Source organism: Cygnus atratus, chromosome 11, assembly GCF_013377495.2.
Source record: "Cygnus atratus isolate AKBS03 ecotype Queensland, Australia chromosome 11, CAtr_DNAZoo_HiC_assembly, whole genome shotgun sequence".
In the NCBI taxonomy this organism is placed as follows: Eukaryota; Metazoa; Chordata; class Aves; order Anseriformes; family Anatidae; genus Cygnus; species Cygnus atratus.
In genome coordinates, this window is record NC_066372.1 from 8715593 (window position 1) to 8734273 (window position 18681).

Sequence of the window (18681 nt, forward strand, 5' to 3'; positions counted from 1 at the left end):
TACTTCTACAGCTTAGAGGACAAAATGAGGCTTTCCTGAAAACACACTACAGCAGCAGCTGCGCCAGAAAGATGCTTCATCTGGATAAATCATCTCAGCTACTTCACAGACAAAACCTTTTAAGCCAGAATGGAATTAGATTAAGAGCTCTAACTAGTCAAAGTGACCAAATAAAATATCCACAAGTATTTCCTGTGCTGCTAAACTGCTGGAACCAAACCACCTAAATGAGGCTGTAAGTCAAACAAAAGTCGGACAGAATTAAACACGTTTAATCTGTAACAAAGGTAGTTGTTCAGCTGGTAACTTTATACAAGTTTACTTAAACTTTGTAACTATACAACCCAGCTACTGGAATTCCAGAAAGTCCTGGCTCCTAGAACAACTGTGTGCCCTCCTTCCCACCCATGCATCTTGCCTGTTATTTTCTCCCCCAAACCTCCACGTATAAAGCGCTCTAGCAGACATCAGCCCATCTTCGAGCCACAAAGCACGCGGGAAAAACTCCAGTCCCACACGAAGCCATCCGAGAAGAACAAAAGCCGAACTCTGCCCGGCGGAACGCTAAGAACCTAGAGCACGCAGGGGCTTTCAGGAAGGCTCCCCCAGCAAACCGGAGGCCGGACATCCACCGGGCCATGCTCCTGAGCCTCGTTCCCCCCTGGGAGCAGCCGGGCCAGCAAGCCCCAGCCTCCCCCGGCACTGGAGCCCGGCCGGCCCGCCTCGGAGCGCAGAGCAACCCCGGTGCGGAGAGGCAGCGCCGACGGGCTGACAGGAGCACGGCGCCGGGCGCCTCCGCGCCGAGCCGAGGGGGGCAGCGCTCACCTGGCGCCCGCGGCAGCTCCCGGAGGGGGGCGGCGGGGCCCGGCGGAGCCTCGGCCCCAGGCGGCGCTGAGCCCACGGGGGCTCCCTGCGGGGCTCCGGCCGCGCCCTGCTCCGCCGCGGGGCCCGGGGGCTGCCGGCGGGGAACCGGGGGCACGGAGCCTCCGGGCGGGGCGGGCACCGGGGGACCCCTCACAGCCCCCCCGGCCCCCTCACGCCCCCCCCGGTCCCCCCCGGTCCTCCCCGGCCCCCCGCGGCCCCCTCCCGGCGCCCCCCCAGCCCGTCCCTCCCCGAGCAATCCCGACCCCGCAGCGCCGTTACCCGCCCCCCACCACCCGCGGAGCCCGGCCCGTCCCCTCACCTGGCAGCGGCCCCCCCAGCCCTGCGACGCCTCCCGGGGGCGGCGAGCGGGGGGGGAGGAGGAGAAGGAGGCGGCGGCGAGGGAGCTCCGTGAGGGCCGGCGGCCGCCGGGCCCCGGCGAGGATCCGGCTCCGGGACGGGGCTGCAGCCGCCGCGCCCGCGCGCACCAACCGACTCCGGCCGCCGCCGGCCGCGGCCCGGCCCCGCCCACCGCGGCTGGGGGGGCGGAGCCTCTCCGCCCAGGGCAGCCACCGATTGGCTGCGGAGGGGCGAGGAGGCGGGACGCCGCCGAGGGATACTCCCGGCCCGCCGGCGGAGGCCCCGGGGGAAGACTACAAGTCCCAGCATGCCCCGCGCTCGGCGCGCCGCCCGAGCCTTTAAAATCGCACCGAGGCGCTGCGCGCGCAGAGAAGCGATGTGCTTCCGCCCGCGTGGGAAAAGTAGTCCCGACGCGGTGGTTGAAGTCCGGCTCCGAGCTGGCAGCGAGGGGAAGGGCCGCGGCGGGAGGGCGACGTACGGGCAGCGGGAGCGCTCCCGGGCCGTCTGCGGCTTTTTTTTGGGGGGGTTGGGGGCGGGCCGCGCTGAGGTGAGGTGCGGAGGGATCCGAGCGGCCTGGGGCAGCGGTGATGCGGCCGTGTGAGGGAGCTGGCGGCGGCTGAGCGGGCTGAGGGTACGCAGCGCGGCCGGCCCGGGGCGCTGCCGCCGGCAGGTCAGTAGGGAGGGCCGCGGCCTTCCTCTCCTTCTCCTCCTCCTCCTCGCCCTGTCCAGGGTTGGAGGGGCCCCGCTCCCGCGGCGCTCAGCTGGGCAGCAGCGGCACGGGCAGTCCCCGGCGGGCCTCGTTCCGGGCTGCCTGCCGCCCGCCGCCCCGGGCTGCCCGTGTGGGAGGCCTGCGGAGGGGGCCGGGGGCTCTGCCGGAGCGCCCCTCGGGAGAGCTGGGGGTGGAAAATAAAAAACAAACAACTAGAAAATCCCTCCCCCTACAGCCTGAGCCCGCTGGAGCCACGTGCTTTGCGAGGCAGCGTTCGGCCAAGCCCTCTGAAATACCCGCACTGAGGGCAAGTGGCCTGGGGAGGGGAGAAAGGAGTGGGAAACCTCAGTCACAGAGCTGGGTGGTGGAGGTAGAGGAAAGGAGATTTGGCTTTCTAGAGCAGTGGTACACGCTATCTTGGGTGCATGCCCCTATTAATATACAAATAAAACCCCCAAACGTTGACCAGCCTCCTCTCCAATAACTTTTTTTCCCTGTTTTTATTTATATAACTGTATCACTATACTGATAAGTGTATTATAAAGCATTTACACAAAAATGAAGAAAGGATGAGATAGAGATGAAACAAACACCACTTAATAAATACAATTAATAAACAATATTTCTAATGGCAAAAAAAAAAAAGTTTTTCTAAAAATACTCTGTACTCTGTATTTTTAGAACTATACCAGCCTTAGATGCTGGCAAATACTGTAACTTTAGAGTCCAGAGAGGTCAAAAAAAAGTGTGTGGGTTTTTTTTGTCCTTAGAAGCCTGGAATGTCTCAGGGTAGTCAATGCTACGAATTCTAAGGAGATCTAGATTTAGAGAAGCTGGCTAAAGCAGTGTATTCAGATTAAATTTCTTAAGCTAAATTCTATAAAGAATACTAGCAGTTTTCAAAATAGGAAAACTGAAGTGTGGGGGATTTAACTCCACTGTTCTGAGTGGATTTTTTTTTCTTATTTTGGCTTTTTGCAGTGAGGTGCATAGAGAATAACCTCACAGGTGTCGCTTTTATGGCTGACTAGAGGCAGAAGAGAATCAGAGAATCATGTTTCTACAGGAATGCTTCTTTAGCACCTGAGAATAGTGTTCAATTCTTCTATGTGTATCTGGCTGTTAGGTGACTAACAAATTCTTGTCCTTTGCAATAAACAAACTGAGAAGAGAGAGTTTCCTACTGTCTTCTACCTTCCTTTCTCACAGGACATCTTCCCTCAGCAAGGCCACCTGTGTCTGATGGCAAGGGGCTGCTCAGTGAACTGAGAAGACGCGTGACTTCTGAATGAAAGCAGTAACTGTAAGATGAGTTTTTGCTCTGTATCCATATCACAACCTTATTTTTAGTATCAGAGCATAGGAATTGAGACAATTGTAAGTTAGTATGTTCAAGTTAGCTTTGTAAGCTTTCTTTGTTAATTTATCTGTTCACAATGTATTTAAAGAAAGATGTATTTAACTTGGTATCACGGTGTGTCCAAATAGCCAGGTAGCTCCTCTGCCAAAGTGAGTTCAGCCTTCCATTTGAAATGCTTCTCTGATTAAGCAGGGCTGCTTTAGGGCCTTGATTTGGATGATTTTTTTTCGGGCTTGCCACTGACTTGGCTAAAGGTTGCAGGCAAATGTGAAGCATGTTTCATTAAAACAAGCGGATACAGGTGTTTGAATTCTTGCTGTACCTCCTGACTTCCACAGGCAGTGGTTGATAATTACCCCCACTTGCTGTTACTGAAGTGTGCACAGACTGTACTGATTTTTGGAGTCTTGTGGTGTGTGCTAGGAGAAACTGATAGCACAGGTGGAGAGGCTGCACTTCTAACAAAGGGGACACTTCTGCTAATCCTCTGTTAGAGAGAAGGGTAACTCAGGGGAACACAGTTGTACTGGTTTGAGGAGACTAGGTGAGGGGAGCTTTTTTTTTTTCTAGTTCATGTACCTCAATAAAAAGCCCTTTATATCTGTAACTGGATTGGCTTTGGAGAGCTTCCCAAACTATTTTTTTTTGCATTCCTTTAAGCTTTTTGTTTTTGTTTTTACTTCCATGAGTTTCCCAAGAAAGAGGGGGGAATATTTCTTGTGTTTATGGGAACTGTTGAACTTAATTTCTTTTCAGGAAATGAGTAGAGGTAGGTAAAAACACTTTGGCATTAAATGTTTACTAGGTGTGAATTTACTAAGAACAGTTCTTTTCCAAAATGACTGTTTCTATTTTGCTAACCAGTTCTTGAAAGCATCTAAGGCTAGTTGGTATCTGTACAGTGCAAGTAGCAACTAAAAGCTTTGTTAGTAATGTAGAGTTGACTCAGCTGTCTGTTCTGTCATCTCTCTTAATGCAGATATTTCATATGAAATTAGCTAGTGTTTTTGTGAATCTTTGTTTGTTGTTTAAGAAAGTAACAATTTTTCTCTTCAAGTTTCCTTGGCTGTGCTTTCAAAGCCTTGGATGCAAGATGACATGATGATTTTTAAGTTTGGAGTACTGTTTTCTGGAAGCAGGTTATTGATGCACCATCAGTAATGCAAGTGAACCTTTTTTGGAAGAATGACCTGTTTTTTCCATTTGTATAAGAATAGGCTAAGTAATAATCTCAGGCTTGTGACTCTGAGGCCATAATTACTTGTTGGTCAAAGGCTGAGTTTCTGATGTAGTGGAATCTAGCATCCTATGCTAGGGTTCAAAATATGTGGGGCCTGGCATGATACAGAAAGGAAAGTGTCAGTCTCTAGTTGGAAGAGCAGTGGAGAGAGCTGTGACAAAGCAATTTCTGGTAGTAGTATGAAACTTTACAACAGAGAAAACAGATCAGTATCAAGAAAAGTATCGGAAACAGTAAACTGTGAATTTTTGCTCACACTTCTAAATCTGGAGTTTACCAACATTGCAGTTCTGCCAAGATGGGGAGGGGGGAAGTGCTCTCAGCACAGAACAAATGGTGCACCAAGGTAGGAGGAGAAAGTTTGTGTACTAAATATGTTTCATTTTTTTAATGATATTCCAGACCTTTTTCTTTGGTAGAATGTTCCTCTTCCACTTCTCCACAGCTTACCTTTCTTTAAGAATATGCATCTTCCTCCTTGTGTTTATTTTCACATATCCAGGGCATTGACTTAGACATCTTCTGATACCTAAAGGATGAAAAATCAGGATTTAAGACTTAATCTAGAAAGAGGTTCTGTTTAAAGCTACCACTGCATCAAATAGACCAGCATCTTGTTGGAATATCTCATTAATCACAACTTGTGTAGAATTTCTAGAGTGGATGAGCATATCTTTGGAGTCTCTGAAAGTCCTGAACTATATAGGCATTTTTGAGTGTTCTTAAGTCTTCCTACAGGGAGTATTTCTTAAGGAGCAAGTTCTGCATTAGCTCTTGCTTCTTGGCTCTGAATGTCTGTGATAGTGTCCATAAAGGGGGGCTCTCAAACAGGATCTGGAGGTTTGTGATTCAAAACAGTGCTAGATAACCTGGAGAAATCTGGAAAACTCAGTGGAGGCAATGGAGCACTAGGTGACACCACGTGCTCATTGTTTCTGTTGAAGTGTAAACTTTGCCAGTGCAAGATCAGCTAATAGCTACAGGACTGAAGATGTTTGTGTGCACTTGACTAGCGGTGTAGTTATCTAAGAACGTGACACAGCAGGTTCTTTTCAGTCCTGACATCTAGTCTGTTACTGGCACAGGTCAGGTAACCACACGAGAATCTTCTTGTGGAGCAGATTTCTGGCTCAGGCTGCATTTACTGCAGTGAGCTTTAGCTGGTGTTGCACGTGACTCCTGCTACTGATGGAAGGAAATTGAGATAACTGATATTTGATTAAATCCTCACGGTTTCAATATGTGGAAGGGTGACAAAATGCATTTCAACTGCTCTTCTGTTCATTTAATTAAGATAAAGTATACTTTCTGCAATTCAGATAAGATATGTAATAAGTATCCCTTGTTAGAAAAAATGAATCAGAATTTGTGGAATTAGTTCTCTATTTCCAGAGTCATGAGAAAGAATCATCTTTCATTAGTAGAATAAATGTTTAGTTTTAGATTGGAAAGAAGAAAACTGAAAATGTCAAGACAACTTATGAGATAATCCTCATTTTTTTTTCTGATACTTCCTCATGCTTCTGACTATTTTAGGGCCCTCGGTTACTGGAATCATTTCAAGTGTTCTTTGTTCCTGACACCACATGAATTTTAGGGGGAGAGAAACCGAATCTCAGGTTGCAGAGTTATAGAAATGTAAGTCACTAACTCTGGGCTGGGCTACTTGCACCCTTCTTCCTTGTGCCAGCTGCAGTGTCTGTTGGATCCTTTGCTGAGCCATTTTACCTGGCATAAACTAATTTGATAAATCAACTAAAAGCTATTCTGTTTGCTTAGCACATAAATCGTCTAATAAACAGAACTGCCAGTCCGAAGATGATGTGATTGAAGTAGCTAGTAGTTCAAGAGGCTCAGGCTACCCCTGAACTATAGCCTTTGGCAATGGAGAGCTGTTATTTGTTCCTTCTAGTGCTTGGCTTATTTTCATGTGGGCAGATAACAGCTGCTCTTGATGTGATCTGAAACCCTCCACAACCAACTGCTAACAGATTGAGTTCAGCTGGCAATAATCTTTGGTGGCTGGGGGTGGCTTATTTAACTTAACGTGACTCTTCACCACTGGTAGAAGTGGGGGGTTCTGTAGGCATTCATTAATTTTTTTTTTAACAGCTCTGGTGTTTGAGCCTTCTGAGTCCTTTCAACTGTGTCACCAAGACAGTGCAAGATCCCCAGCTTCCCTTCTTCCCTGCGGTGCTCCCGAAGGGAAGAGCTGTGGGGTAGGAGCAGCTCTATGAGGAGTCCAGAGATTGCCATAACCAGGTGAGAAAGGAGCAAGGCCTTCTGTTCCCAGCGGCAGCAAGCTACTGCTCTGGCTCAGTAGTCTTGTAGCCTATCCTTACATCTGACTTATAGCCAGATATGCAGAGGTTCAGAAATGATATCTGAAAATAGTGATAGTCGGATGTTCAACTCACACCACCAGTTTATTTGGCCAGATTCCCATTCTGCTTCGTCAGTTCCAAGGAATGTATACTTTGTTGTGTGCTGTTATTAGGATTCTGTAAGTCTCCACTAACACTAAATGCTTCCACAAAGTGTGGAAGCAGAAGTCATGCTTCTTAAGCTCTGAGTACAGGAAAAAGGAAGGCAGAAAAAAGCTTGTGAATCATATTAGTTTGTGTTCCATGACTTTTTAAATGTCAGTCTGAAGTCGCAAATAGAGCCTGATTCATTCTGCTTTCTGAAATTTGATGTCTTTGAACAAAATGGCATCAATTTGAAACTTGTTGGCTTCTTAGAATGCAGTGACAATGTATCTGGCTTTGGCACAGAAAGCGTCTTCGAATCCTCGTGTAGTGGAGACGCCACTTCTTTTCAGATTTAAGCTCCTATTTTCATACAGATAATCCTCTTGTGAGGCTAGAAACGCAAACTTATCTCTTGCTTATATGCAGTGAAGAACTTGATGATGTTACAGTATCTTGTTCTTGGTCCCTCACTTTTCTGTCTCTAGTGTTGCAGAATTGTGAGCAGTTCATTATGCTGTGTCCTCCACTTGAAGGACAGAACATATTGAACAGGGGACTAATTAGTGGAGTGGCAAGCACAGCAGCCCTTAGTTTTTCAATTGAAGGAAAAAAAATATACTTAAAACTGCTCCTGACTTAAACCTACTTGAAATCTCTGAAAGTTGGATTCTGTGTAGTGAGGCTAACATGTAACTCCTTTATGAAATGGCAGTTCGCCATTGTTTTTTCACAATTTGTTGGAATGGTTTAAATTAGGATAAGTACTACTTATACTCAGAGCTGAGAATAAATCTGAGCTTAATACAGAGCAAGAGGCAGTCTTTGGAGGGGCAGTGTAACGTTGGAAGTCCAGCTCTAGCTTCAGTAATTGGAGAGAAGATCCTAGAATCCCTATTAAGGTGCTCTCTGTGGATTTTTCTCGTTAATAGATGAATCAAATGAAAAATTTCCGTACTTGCAAGCTTTCTGTCTCTAGTCTGTTAATAGAAGAATTTTTTTTTTTTATTCGTCTGTCCTTCAAGCTTTGTCAGGACTGGGGGAGGTGTTGCCTGATACTCTTTATTCTTGTGGCCACTGTAAGATATTTTTTCAATTGCTTTTACATGCTGTTTTACATTCATCACTATCTCTGTCAGAGAACATCAGAGAACAAAGAGCTTATTTCTCCAACTGTTTGTAGCCTTCCAAACAAAAAAAGCAATGAGGATGAGGTAGGGGGGTTGGACGCAATGATCTCAGAGGTCGCTTCCAACCCCTAGGATTTTGTGATTTGGTGATTGTAGACGCATGCCTTGCACATTAATGCTTTGCTGGGGGGATCTTACTTGGCAAAACTGGTTGGAATCTTTAGAATTTTTTTCTATGATTAGGAGCTATACATTTATTTATAAAATGTGTGATTATCAGGTGAAGTTATTAACTGTTACTGAGAAGCATTTTAAATGGGACCAAAAACAAGTCGATGGTGATTGAAACAGGGATACTTGAGCAGAAGAAAATGTCAGTGGATAGTAGATGAAAGCTTCTGCTTCTTGCTAATTAACTGTTAGCTGTAAATGAAACACTTTGACTATCAAAAAAAACCCCACAATTTTTACAGGCAGACATTTTGGAAAGCCTTTCCTAATTTGATTACTTGGTATAGTTGTGGACTAAACCTGCAGGATTCTTCTTAGCAAGCTTACCATGGAGCACTGGAATGCTGTAAGCATATTTCTTCTCCAGCTATACATAGACGACCCTCTCTAGAGGTCAGCAAGCAGTTTCAGGGTGGGAATTAGCTGCTCTGGGGAACTGTTAGAGACCGGGGAAGCCAAATTTCCATTACAGCAACAAATGTTTAATCTCAGGAAGTCTAAGCTTAAATGCAATTGTTAGTTTTCATGGAAATTTAATGTTTTCTGCATTTAAAAAGTAAAGTTTAAAATGCAATGTCATGCTTTTTTTCTCTCTTTTGTTTGGGAGGTGTAGGGAGGAGCAAAATACAGCTGTGAAAGCTTTTTGAGAGTAGCTTTTTTTAAATGAAAAGGAGAGTGCTGGTGACTAGAAAGACAGCTCTCTAACTGAAAAGCCTCTGAGCTAATGTTTAGGATTAAATGTGATAATGGATCTTCAGGTAATTTCTGTACGTACTTCTACCAGGCTGCAAAAGGTAACCAAGAGAAATAAGTTTCCTGAAGTTGTTGTACTGTGCCTGCACTTGTGTTGGAAAATATTTAGGTTCCACAAATCCAAAAAGACAGAGTATTGCCCAGTCTCTTGTTTTTCACCAGTTTGCCTTGTCTCAGTTTCTGATCAAGGCAAAGAACTTCTGTTTATTAGGTTATACTGAGGTGACATCATACGTTATATCCCTTGTGAAAATACAAATATTTTTCCATTTTCCCACTATTTAATGTTGTATAAGCCGGAGTGTTATTGACCTTTTGTCACGGATCTTTTCAGTAGGCTTCAGTTCTCATTTCTCCTTGCAATAAGAACTGCATAATGTGTCTTCCAGTCACACCATCACAGCTACCTCTGTCTGAAACTGAGTTAGGACTAATGGTTAGGTGGCATAAGCAAGATGAAGTGGTATACTAAGCAGCTTTTGAGATGCCAACAATAAAAGGGTTAAGGTTAGTAGCATCTTAAAGGCTGCTTTTGAAATTTGGTTGTGTTCTTAGCTCTTACAGATTTCCTATATGACCTCTAAACCAGCTACTCCTCTTTAGCCATATATAGGGATATTGAGATAGCATTTGTTTTAACTCAGAGGAACCATATTTACTTCAACATATATAGAAATGAAATCATCAAAAGGAAATGTAAAAGCAGTATAAATCTTTGCTGTTTGTTAAATACAGTAAATACTCGAAGTTGAATGCCAAATGTCTTTCAGAACATTTATAACTAAACATGTATTTGAAATCTTTTCAAGCGTGAGTGCTTGAGACTTTGGCTGTGATACATGAGAGCTCCACCCTCTTGTCTGCTCAGTCTTCAGCCTATTTGAAAAGATCTATGTTCTCTTTTAGGACTAGCTCTATTGTGTATGTAGATCAACTGTACTTTTTCAGAGCTTGTGCATGTTTCCTGCCTGCAGTTCCTTGTTTCTAGCACCTGAGAAGTAGCAGTGGAAGAGGAAAGTTGAAAGAGCAGTTTAAACTTACAGGTCTTACATCTGTCCCAGGTTCTTGTTTGTTCTTTGGCTTCAGGCTCTGGGTGGTGATGCCCTGTTCTTAGTCACTACTTTCCCCTGGCTTGTTTTGTCTTCTTGCACGTGATAGAAAATGATGGGCACAAAGAAAAGATTGCAGCATCAGTAAGACAGCTGGTAGGAGCTGTTAGCAACTGTTGTCAGAGCAATTTGTACAGGCTGCTATGGGAAATGGCTTGGGGATCCAATGAAGTATTGCAAGTTGAAGTATCCTTCTACTCTCCTGAACCCAGACAAGGTTCTACCGTTTTCTTGATAGCTGCTTGAATCTTGTCTGTTCTGTGCTTGTTGTCCTTATTCCTTTTTCCATCTTAGTCTGTTTCTGAGATCTGTGCAATTCGAATCCTATGATGCCAATGACATGATGTGTGGGAAATCATCCCAAATTGAAGGATCTGTTAGAAGAGCCTTGGCTGAAGAGATTTTGATGTGTTTAGTGCAAACTTCCTTTTCTGATGCATGTTTATCCATTACTGGAGAGCTTTAAGAACAGGTTAGAAACTGCAAGCTCCCCAATCAGTCTATCCCAGATATTCACTACTCTTGCTATTAGGATTTGCTAGTATCCATTTGGTTAATCTTTAAAGGGAAAGAAATAGCAGATAAGAGCGTGAAAATATATCTGCTTTGCACAACTAAGGCTATTTAAATTTTGACTTATTTTAAATATTACAGGTTTTTGTTTGCTCACACTCATTCCTTGTATGTTGGAATAATGGAACGCAACAACAAGTGTAACATAAATGAGAGCAAAAGGAAGCTGATATGTCATTTTTCTCTAAAGATGGGTCCTGTCTGAAAACAAGCAGAATCAGTTGTCTGTTTTGTGTGAGAATCACTTATTCTTCCCACACTTCATTTCCTCTAACCTTTGTCCCTGTACCCATATCAGTGCATTTAAAATATCCAGTTCCATGCTGTCGTTGTTGCTCTTGAGGTCAGAGTAGATGCCTTTGTGTTGGGTCACGAAGCCTGTGGTGAGTCATTCTTTTAAGTGTATACTCAATCCCTTATTCAGTATATTCTCACATCCAAAGTATTCAACCCCATATTGTGTAAAATGGTCAGTAATGACTTGTTTTGTTGGGTATGTGCATGGGAAATTCCAATCCGTATTCCTCTGTGGCAGCAGCTAGTTTCTATTCTCAGAATTTAAGTGAGCTAGGAGTATATGCTGTACATGCCTGACAACTTTTGTGGTAAGGCTGAGAGAGGGCAGAAATGGTAAAATGGCTTTAAAACAGCTTTTCAATCACAGCAGGTGTTTCCGCTCTTGCATTATTTTATTTTCAAGTATCTAACTTATCACTTCACTGGTCAGTCACAATCAGGATCCTCTGACATTCAGAGTTATTTCTAGTTCATAAGGGTTTGGTATTTTAAATCATAATGGTATTCCAGCATGAAGTTATATTGTTTCTGCACTTGTGTGATGCTGGTAAAGGTTAGAGCTGAGCAAACACCATGAAAACCTTTGGAGTCTGTTCATTTACATTTTTTAATAAACTGCTTTGCTCACAGCACTTTCATGTTTGCATTCTCCAAACAGTGAAATAATTGAGTCTTACTGACATAAATGGAATTCAACTTTAATTTTGAAGAAAAGTAACTGTTCACTTGCTGAATGGGAAAGCTAACAATATCTGGTCAAGTCTTGGATGATTCTACAATCACCGTGGTTTCAGAGAAATGTCTGTGCTCAAGGCATGGTTTGAGTCCATTACATTGTTGTGTTATTTTGTTAATGGGCTATCTGTTTTGCCTTGTTAATGCAAAAGTAGCTATTGGAAAACTTGATGTCCAGTGAAAAGTGATCCTCAGATCCCAGAGATTTCCAAGGAACAGGTGAAGAGGTAGATTGCCTCCAGTAGCTGGGGGAACTCAGAGGTTTTTATGGACCAACCTCAGTCATCCCTGGTAGTGAGGTACTGGACTTGCCTTAGGTAGAGTGATGAATTAAATGAAAGAAATCTCAAGTTTTATTCCAATACTTATTTTTTGTGATCTGATTGGGATTTTTCTTGACCTATAGCGTGAGGATTAAATTAGTTCTGCAGATGTGTATGTACAGTGGCATTACTTTAAATGGCAGCTAACACTGTCACTAAGAAAGTTAATTCAGGAACATGAGCTACCCTCATCTTCAGACGCTTAATGCCTGCATTGAAGGGCTGGATGGCAAAGCCTCTCCACTCGTAACCTAGTCTGCAGTTACTCATTTAGCTGTGTAGGGGTGGGTAGAATGACTACTTGTACAGTCTTCTCCATATGGAGTTATTTTCCCTCAGGTGATCTAAAAAGCTTGTGTATTGCCAATGCAGAATTTCTTGTGTGTGTTTGAAGGGAGACAGTTCAGCCTGGATCTGTATTTGCTTTTGTCTGTGGAGTTGGGCATACATCTCTTGTCTGTGAATATAAATTGCAGAAAACAGAATATGGTGTATATGAGATGACTTAAATATGCCCTATCATAATGCGATTTGTAAATAAAGGTAGAATATAGAACTGAACACCCGTGCTTTTTAAAAAGAAAATTTTGCAGATGTTTGGCAGGTGATACTAAAGCTTTAGTATTAATAGCTTTGGTAATGCTTGCCACAAAGAGCCGAGTAAACGAAGCATAAAACTAAGCTCTACATCTTCCCTTCCTTTCCTTAGACTGCTTGGAAATGAAATGGAGGTCTGGAATCTTTTCCTGCAAGTCTTTATTTTGGTCTTTGGTGGTTTTTATTTTTACTGGCAAGAAGTAAAAATAAAAGCAATTGGCTGTTCTCTTGAGTATATGCTTTCTGGTCTGACAGAGAAACCTTCGTCATGATGCGTTTGACGTGTGATTTTCCTGAAGTTAAAGACCTTTTTCTAATGAGTTGCCTATAGGGGAAAAAGTCAAATCTGTCTCTTGCAGTTAAGGATGTTGGATAATATGCTTCTGCTCCAATTTGATGGAAGAAAATGCTGCTGTCAGGAGAGAATGTGAACTTTCTCTGACAGATCCAAAATCATTGTGGTTTTAATTGAAGATGTACTTGCTTTCGTTTTCTTTCTCATATTCTGACTACATGTAGACAGACAAAGTGATGATCCTATCGATTCATCTCTCAAAAAATTTTCTGGGTTTAAATTATTTACATTATGAAGTGCTTGGATTCTGATGCTTAGCTAAGGAGTACTGTGGTTCCTCTGTGATGTAGCAGAAGATACTTATCTGCTGTCCTCTGAAAGGTAAATTTTGGAGCTACTTGTTCTGGCAAAGAAAGACACGAGAGGTTAGGAACAGGAAGTATGGGAGGAAAAGCCTCCTCAGCGGCCATGTTTCTAAAACAGAGCTGTCAATGAGGTAATCAGAACTCGGGCAATGCTTTATACAGGCTGAGCATTGGGCTTGTGATGCTGACTTCATATTTAAATATGCTTAACTCTAATAAATGTGTCTTTATAACCTTACCTTTTAATTGGGTGACTAATTTAGTAATTCCCGATTCTTTTGCTTAAGAATCTGATATGCTGTAGTCACTGTAAAGGCAACGTTGCTCGGGATTATTTTGACCATTTTTTTCAAGTGTTCAGGGCAATCCCAGGACCCCTCCCATGTGGCCTTGGGCTGAATAGGAAGTCAGTCTGCATCTGACAGTGACTGCATGGCCAGACGTGTGCAGGCACTGTAGAGTCCAGCCTCACTTCACATATGTTGTGCATCGCTTGACACCAGCAAAGCAAGTTGCACTTTGTTGAAGCAATGACTATTTTGGAGAGTGCACAGTAATTGCTTTGTTTTGGGTCTGGAACAGGCTGTTTCTTCATTTGGGTTGTGCCAAGAGCCAGCAGCGCCCAGTGTTCGAGAAGAAGGGCTGTTTGTAGTTCACGTAGCTGTAACAGTCTGGCTGTGAACGTGTTCAGCTCTGACTCCGATCTCCTTTGAAAAATAAAAATGCAAGTGCGCTACATCAAGATGGTCTGCTGCTTGAGTGGAATGGCCTGATTCTCTGAAGGGAAAGTTCTCTGTGACAAATGTTACCCTTTGTTGCACGTGTAGAAGGCTTAAAAAAAGTTTGTCTGGGGTGATGCAGAATCTAGAACCTGCACGTGTAGGTGTGCTGCCCTGTAACAGCACTGTGAACACTGCAACCATAGTAATGATGTTGCAGACGTGTCAGTCATTTTGTCTAGCCCATGTTAGAGATTTGTTCTAACAGGTGATTTAACAATTACCTTCTTCTAACTTTTCCTTCCTATTACACGGATGTTACTAGAGATTAGATTGTATGGTAGCTTTGTCTACTCAAAATATAACTGACAGCCACTTCATCTTTTTCTATTAGAAGAACATTGCTATTACATGACATGGCCTACAAAAGTTAACGTGAAAAAAGATCAAGAAAACTTCTGGTTTTTCAGCTATTTGATTCCCTGCTGTGTATAGGAGCACTTCAGTCTTTATGCTGTGCAAGTTTTTTTGATTTCTCCAGTAATGCTTGTCAAACTGTGTTTGTACACTGTAGTATTTATGAAGTGAAGTGGCCATCCAGGCAGGAAACTTAAATTGGAAGTTAGAGTGCTGTTGTGTAGTGTTTCTGGACCACAAAGCCTTTGTTTCTCCTGAGAGATAAGAGAAGGAAGGGGTAGGAAAAAGGTAAAACCAAGCTGGTTTTGGTGGATTAGGATAATGTACAACCTTTTTTAGGCTCATAGGGGTCTAATGTTCGGATAAGTGGCTGACAGATCTTTGGAAATCTTAGCAATGTTTGAACATTGGGAGCATGGAATGGTCCTGACTAGGATTTTTCTTGGTGTTCCATCTGGGATTTTGCACACACAATGTGGAGCTTCAGTTTGTACTCGATTTCTTTGCTTTTGTGTTTTATCCTTTTAAAATGTGGGTTGGTAATGCACCCCAAACCAAGCATACAAAAAGCTCTTCCAGCCTCCAGGTCAGGTTATTGTTACTGTTCTGCAGTTGATCACTGTTATGCTGGGTGTAGGAAATAGAAGAGAAAAACCCCTAAATCTTATGTTCCTATGGAGCCTGCATTTGGAGGAAAGTCAGTGCAAAGGAGAGCCTGGAGTGTTTGGACCTCAGGCAAAGTCAGGAAAATGTATTGCTGATTGTTAGCCATGGTGCAACAGGAGGTTTGTGCTTGCTGCTGGCATTCCAGGAACATTGTTGCTGGCTGAAAAATACCGTGTTTCAAATGGGAGCACAACTGCTGTAGAAACTCCAGGTGGTGGTAAGATGGAGCATTGCAGTCTTGGTTTGGGTGTCCCACCCTGCATAAGTTGTAAAGAAATACAGTTGAGTACATGCCAGACCCTTCCAGGTTGATCTATCCCAGAATAAATCACTGTTCTGCAAGCACTTTATCCAAGACAATTGTAAATGAATCTGACTTGTAGTCCTACTTAGCTGGTTGCTTCCTTGAGCCATCACAAGTAGTAGTGTAGCAATGCAGTAAGCTCAGAGCTGCTCTGGTTTGAATCGATTGGTTTTGTTTGGAGATGGTGCTTGCTCGCACTGAATCGGAATGCTTGTAGGGATTTGGAATTTATATCAGTTTCACAGTTTTATGTCTGCATTCAGCACAATTCTAGTTTGGACTTTGCAGCTGTCCTTTTCAAGTCCTGTGAATTCTGCAGAAGCTCAGGTTGAAGAAATAGGAATTCCTTTCTTTTCCTCAGGCTGTTGTTTTGCGCATTTTGTTACATCCCTGAAATGAACATTTAGCTCTACAGTAGCATTGAAACTAGCTGATAGTGCCTTTGGAGCAAAGGCCTGGAATACTGCAAGTACAAGAAATGACTGAGAGACTTGTGTAGGCTGCCATCAGTTCTCAGTCAGCTTTTGGGGAGCTGTCTTGTTTTCTTGCTTCCTGGAACAGATCAGAAGCCATTATAAATTCACTGCTGTTATTGATTTCTTTAGGACTTGGCTCAGAATTAACTTTAAGAGTTCGTAGCTAAAGCATATGGGTTAAATAATAAATAAAGAAATTAAAGAATGAAGCGTGTGTTCTCCCAGCTTCCTGTGTTTGTGTTCTGTTTATATGTTGTTAAGGTTGATGTCCGGGTGCCTCCCCGCAGTTAGAAAGCAAGCTGAGATTGCTGCTGACTAGGTCCAGATGTGCACAGACGTGGGGACCTGGTGGGAAGGTCACAGTGGGCATCAGGGACAGGAGCGCTTGGTAAGGAACGGTGTGCTCAGAATCAGTGTCTCTGCTCTTTAAGGCAATGTGGGAGTGCTGAGTGCCACCAGATTGATTTAGTGAGGTTGAGAAGAGGTCCGTCCTTGGCTGCTGAGAGGGCTGCTGGAGGTGCCTGAACAACAAAGAAAGCTTTTTTTCAGACATGCGTAAAGCTTTTCATAAGCATTTTAAAACACGTTACCAAGGCTTTAGTCTTATTGCTTAAGCTTCTTTTTTTTTTGGTAAAAGATTAATTTAGAATTTTTGGCTGCCAAAACTGGAAGGGATTGTGTAACATAAAGCAAAAGTTGATTGCTCTCTTGATAACTGCGTGAAGTGATTTACATTGTGTATTTAGTAGCTGTGCCTAAACTGCTTTTGGGGCATCAGAAGAGTTCATTCTTCAAATCATTTGAATTATCATTTTTTTCTTGTAATACCTGAAGCCCCAACCCTCAGTTAGATTCTTCTCTACATGTGAGGTATGGTTTGCTTATCCTTCTTTAATAGTGAAAATTCTGAGTCCTCAACCAGTGCACCTAGCCCCCCTTTCCTAAAAGCTTTGTATTTGAGAGCTTTCAGTCAGTTTTCCTGCTTTTTATGTCAGAGATGCTAGTGTTTGCAAGGAAGTGTAATGTGGAGTTCCAGTTCAGAAAACTGCAGATGTATCGTAGTGGGGACATCTGGAGGTCATCCGAGTTCAGCCTCCCGCTCAGGCAGGGCTATTTCCAACGCTAGTTCAAGTGAGCTGCAGCTCTGTATAACAGCATGTAAACTCTGCAGGGATACACTACTCTGCTACCACCCCTCTGGTAACCTGCTCAGGTGCTGGGCTGCTCTCATGGTGATTTTTTTTCTAGTGTCCAATCTGAACTTGCAAAGCCGCTGCCCATCCTGAGAGTTTGGTTTTGTTATCTATGGTGCTTTCTTGCACTTTGCTCCTTCATGTACAGGACGGGTGGTCTTGTTTGGAAACTGAAATGTGCTTTCTGGTGGAAATTAGACACAATGAGTGTTTCACAGAGACCTTCGATTGATCTCCTGCTGTGAGCATTAACTGAGCATTTGTTTAACTGAGCAAATTGGAGATTTACCAGAGATTTGTTTGTGAGCTAATATCTGTAGTAGCTTATGAAGGTGTAGAGCTGCTGCTAAAGGCAGCAGCCTGTTTTCACTGAGGCAGGAAATGAATAGAGCAGAGCTCACAATCTCAGAAAAAAAATGGAGATTTATTATTGATGAAGGAAATTGTTCTCTCAGCAATTTAAATAGTCTGATTTTGCTGGAGACTGGTTGCTTTGTTGGCACTCAAGGCCAGTATTACGCTCCACTTCCCTGATAACAAACTGTGTGTATCGTCGCATTTTAAGTTATCTTTATTTCCAAACCCTCATCTGGGATGAGGTGAGCTTAAAAGGTATATCTTGATCCTAGAATTCCCCCAGCAGACAACTAAGCACCTGGGTACCACATCTCTTGCGGGACGTAGGACTACAGTGTAGGCTTTGCTCGGGTTCGGGCACCCACACAGTGAGGCTGTGCCCATGGTGCTGTAACCCCAGAACTGGCGCTGCTTAGCATTACACAAAGCTGAGACGTCCTTGGCCCTTTGGAGGAAGGGCCGATGTATGATTATGCTCTCTGTTCCTGAGAAAAGCCTTTTGAGTCCTTTGGCCAATTTTGACCAAATATAGGAGAAGAGTTGTGTAGTAAGGATACACAGTCTTAGGTTCAACTGGAAGGTGGATCAGAAGAGTGGGATCTATGTACTTGTGTGCTGAGTATGATGAATGAAAATTTACCTTAAGGGGTAATACAGTGCCACAGTGGGATTTCTAGTGACAGTGTGATGTTGGCACAGGGCTCAGTAACAGGCAAGTTCTGATCATCATTTACAATCTTTCTTCTGTCCTTAAGCATGGCTGCTGGCAGGATCTGGCCAACTAGTTATGGCTGGTCAATTTTTCTAGGGGGTAAAAAAGTCTGTGGTACGTTGTGACATTTAAGCAGAAGCACTGCTGAAGGGAAACAATGAGAACTTAACTTTCTTTTTTTTTAACCAGAGGTATGGAGAACTTGGTGGCTGGCTCCACCCTTCCTCCACTTTTTGCAGATGAAGATGGATCTAAGGAAGGTAGTGATATTACTGTGACTGGGTAAGTGACTCCTTTTTTTTAACATTCAGCTGTCGCTAGATTTGCCAGGGAAGCTGTTTCAGTGAGAAGAGGGTATCCCAAGCCATTTAAACAAAACCCAACAAAGATAAATCCTGCAACACTCCTTTGGCCTTGATAGACCATCACAG

At 43.6% G+C, this 18681-nt stretch overlaps 2 protein-coding genes across 38 annotated transcripts in view; one reads left to right on the forward strand and one right to left on the reverse strand.

Moving 5' to 3' along the window:
- PEAK1 (pseudopodium enriched atypical kinase 1) overlaps positions 1–1379 on the reverse strand; it is a 119712-nt gene extending 118333 nt beyond the window's left edge. For 27 of the 31 annotated variants that reach the window (XM_035554190.2, XM_035554176.2, XM_035554165.2 and 24 more), the window contains exon 1: positions 1184–1370. The gene's annotated coding sequence lies outside the window, so the exon portion shown is untranslated. Of the gene's footprint in view, positions 1–1183 lie in introns of all 31 variants that reach the window. The other 4 variants (XM_035554184.1, XM_035554161.1, XM_035554170.1 and 1 more) reach the window with 2 other exon arrangements.
- Positions 1380–1549: 170 nt separating this feature from the next.
- The window catches only part of HMG20A (high mobility group 20A), a 167373-nt gene continuing 150241 nt past the window's right edge, over positions 1550–18681 (forward strand). For 2 of the 7 annotated variants that reach the window (XR_007708743.1, XR_007708744.1), the window contains exon 1: positions 18440–18532. Coding sequence is in view for 4 of the 7 variants with exons in the window: in XM_035554232.2 (XP_035410125.1) it covers positions 6764–6792; positions 18440–18532 (122 nt within the window). In the remaining 3 variants the exon portion in view is untranslated. Of the gene's footprint in view, positions 1892–3139; positions 3234–6066; positions 6169–6642; positions 6793–16357; positions 16377–18439; positions 18533–18681 lie in introns of those variants that run through there. The other 5 variants (XM_035554232.2, XR_004779914.2, XM_035554234.1 and 2 more) reach the window with 5 other exon arrangements.